At 44.1% G+C, this 3325-nt stretch overlaps 1 protein-coding gene across 1 annotated transcript in view; it reads right to left on the bottom strand.

Moving 5' to 3' along the window:
• The window catches only part of KIF23 (kinesin family member 23), a gene marked incomplete at both ends in the record, with an annotated part of 15030 nt that overhangs the window by 1380 nt on the left and 10325 nt on the right, over nucleotides 1-3325 (bottom strand). The window contains 2 exons of the mRNA XM_010185109.1: nucleotides 279-509; nucleotides 3150-3325. The exon at nucleotides 3150-3325 is cut by the window's right edge and continues 4 nt beyond it. Of these exons, the coding sequence (XP_010183411.1) occupies nucleotides 279-509; nucleotides 3150-3325 (407 nt within the window). The remainder of the gene's footprint in view (nucleotides 1-278; nucleotides 510-3149) is intronic.

Consider the following 3325-nt stretch of genomic DNA (forward strand, 5'->3'; position numbering starts at 1 on the left):
CTGCCTTCTACTAGAGGAAAAAACAACTTAATTACTTTCAAGGAAAACGACGAGCAAAATAAACAAGCTTGTAACGGTTTATATGAAGTAATAAGTTCAAGAAAAGTTATTTTCAGGCTCTAAAAGCTCCCTTGAACCCAGCTGCACAAAGTTTTCCAATCAAATCTCTCAGCAGATGATTCAAACGCACCCTTCTGCAGCCCAGCGGCACAAAGGCGTTGCCAGCAGTAGGTTTGGACCGGGTTATCAAGAGTTTCGATGAAGGCGTTGGCCTTTACCTTGATGAGTTTTGTCTCAATCTCCCCGTCAGAGGCCAACTCCTGGTGTGTCAGCATGTACTTGTCACACTTAGCCAGGGCCTTTTCGCTCGCAGCCGCCACCGTGATGGCGTGCGGGACGTGCGGCTGCATCACCGTTTCGGTGGGTAGGTTGGAGGGTGGTTTGTGGTCCACCCACCGCTCCCCAGCCGAGCGCGAGCGTCTGTGTCTGAGGCGAACGAGAGGGGTGTTCTGAGCAGAGCAGGAGAGAATCACAAGAAATCAGCACACAGGAAATCTTGGAGGGTTTCATCAGAAAGTGAACTTTGCAGGTCTGGTTAAGATGCGTTTGTAAGGAGAGCAAAGCTTCGCTCCCAAAGTGCTTTCAGAGCGCAGACTGAAAGGCACCATTACCACAAGCCTTGCGTAAAATTATTAATGGATTCTTTCTGTGCCAATTCCCATTCCTTGTAAATTTTAGCTACGAGTTATCCAATCTGTTGCATTCCACTCCTAGTAAAGTTTCCTCAGGAAGGACATCCTTCTGTTTGGTAATGATCCTCCCAGGTTTCCAAACCAAAACGGATCGCCACAAACGTATTAACCAACCAGAAAAGAGAAATCTACGATTCCATGGATGCCTTCATGGATCAAAATGTATTTTCGAGGTAGCAAAGCAAGCAAGCAGAGTATGGATTTCCAGCATCTTTAGGGGATGCGAGGTCTCGTACCACTTCTGATTAAATCGAGCAGAGGAAGCATCCCCTGTGCTAGTGCCAGCACTTCTGAACTCAGCTGTCGGAAAACCCATGAGAAATGATTGAAGCCAATCTCTTTTTATTTTAAGAGGAATGTTTTTCTCAGTTGCTCAGGAAAATCAGACCATTCTGAAAACTTGTTTAAAACCCTGGATGCCTTCAAGATCTTTGCCTGGGCTTTCGCAAGAGCATTTGCAGACTCTGTTCCATTTACACACCAGTTTGAGACCTCTGGATCGTGGTGAGGTTACATAGCCCAAACCTACGAGTGCAAACCGCACCCACTGTGTTTCCAGGTGATGAGCATCAATTAGGATTTCTTTGCCAACAGATATAAGATTAGCTGCACCCTTCACAGATAAACCCCTTACAAGTCTAAAGCAGCTCTTAAAAATTAAATGTAGATAGGTGTTTCTTTCAGCAAAAAACTTCCATTAAATAAAAGAAAGAATGTCAATAGGTTTTTTTTTCCCTTTTAGTGGGTAAGTAATTTCTTCCATTGAAGTTTTTTCAAAACAACTTTGCCAAGGAGTCTTAGATGTTATGCTCCGAGGAGTGGGTATGCTACTACTGCTCACTTTTTACTGCAGCAAAGACCACATCCCCTTACTCTGCTGGCAGTGGTTTGGGATTACTAGTTAATTGGATTAGCATTTCCCTAAAAGAATAACCCTGGCTTCAAAGAGCCAGCAAGTAACAGAAATTTTGAGAACAGTATCAAAAATGAATCCTATCAGGACAAACTTGCCTCCTCTTGAGAGGTCGGGATTGTACAATCTTTGATTTACCTGAGCCATGTATCAAAAATGAATCCTATCAGGATAAACTTGCCTCCTCTTGAGAGGTGGGGATTGTACAATCTTTGATTTACCTGAGCCACTGCGCCAGTGCCACAACAGGACAGAGACACCACTGATACAAACATCTGCATGCATCAGGTTAATGAGAGGGAAAAAAAGCCTCCCACCTTTTAAGCAAAGCCTCCAGTTTTAACGCAGAGGTGAAAATTAGGGAAGACTACTCTAAGAGTTACAGCGGACAAGTGAGATGTTTGTCCAAGCACCGTTTCCAGCAGATATGGCTCATAAAACCACCTTTTAAGCTGCCCCAACAGACTATGATAAATTGTAGGCTGCAAGATAGATTTGAGGAAACAGACACAAGTTAAAACACAAGGACGTTCACAGCTAGAGACAAGGTCTAGGTAGTTAGGAGTTCCTTACAAGAGCTATCGATGTGGTAGCAAAACACACACAGACCTCTTTTAAGGAATTTCAAAACGTCAAGTTAAAGTTAAAGAAGTAAAATAGGATGAGTAGTGAGACTGAACTTGGAAACAGAACTATTCTATGAAAAATACATTCAGGGGAAAAGTCCAGTCTGTGCTGGGTGTGCTCAACATGAGAGCAGCTGTAATGAGCTTTAGAGCCAGACTAACACTACGTTTAGTTTCAAACAGCAGCAGCACTGACCCTGCAGCATTGATCCTCTTCTATCTCTAGCTCCTCTCTACGCTCAGGAACTTCAATGACTGCAGTCCAGCACATCCCTCGCCTTCTGTCTGAGGTTTTACGGTCTCTACTTTGTTCTGGTTCTTGCTGTCTACTCCTTGCATTAGGAGTGCCACTGGCGTGCTTGTGCGAAGGGGTTTTCTGCTCCCACTCCATCACACAGGATGCCACAGAAACGCTGCTACAAGACTCAGAACATCCGCACGCCTGCGGGTTGCTCACGAGCTGCTGGCTGTTAGGGACCTCGACCTGAGCAATAAAGTTACAAGACTAGAGAGAATGGGAAAGAAGTTAGTGAATATACAGAACTGGCAACTTGTAAAGCAATAAAACAATGAATACTGACAACATGCAGAGCGACAATTCAAGCTTACAGTTTTGGATAGGCATTGTGTTGCAGTGACAGCATTAAGAACTGGGTTTCTTAGAATTAGAAGGTAGGAGCACAAATAAAGAGCACTGATAGAAACAACAGGAGACAAAGAGATTAAAGCAAGTTTAAGTTATCCAGACTCTGTGCTTGGGAGCTGTTTTCTAGCCACTAAAGAGAATTGGCCTGCACTTCAGTTCATTCTTATAAATATGCTTTCCCTAACTCAAGAGGTGTTTTAAAGGCAACTTACAGGTACTGGTGGAGGAGACACTGCTCTCTGAACAGGCTTCTCCTTGTCTCTCTCTCGTGAAGGCCTCTCTGGCTTTTCGTTTTTCGGTTCGGTAACAATGGCCTTCAGTTGCTTCAGTTTTTCATCTTTGACCCAAAGTTTGTTCTGCATTTCCAGCTGCTTTGCAGCTACACGAC

The sequence above is a fragment of the Mesitornis unicolor genome, unplaced genomic scaffold (assembly GCF_000695765.1).
Source record: "Mesitornis unicolor isolate BGI_N332 unplaced genomic scaffold, ASM69576v1 scaffold15315, whole genome shotgun sequence".
In the NCBI taxonomy this organism is placed as follows: domain Eukaryota; kingdom Metazoa; phylum Chordata; class Aves; order Mesitornithiformes; family Mesitornithidae; genus Mesitornis; species Mesitornis unicolor.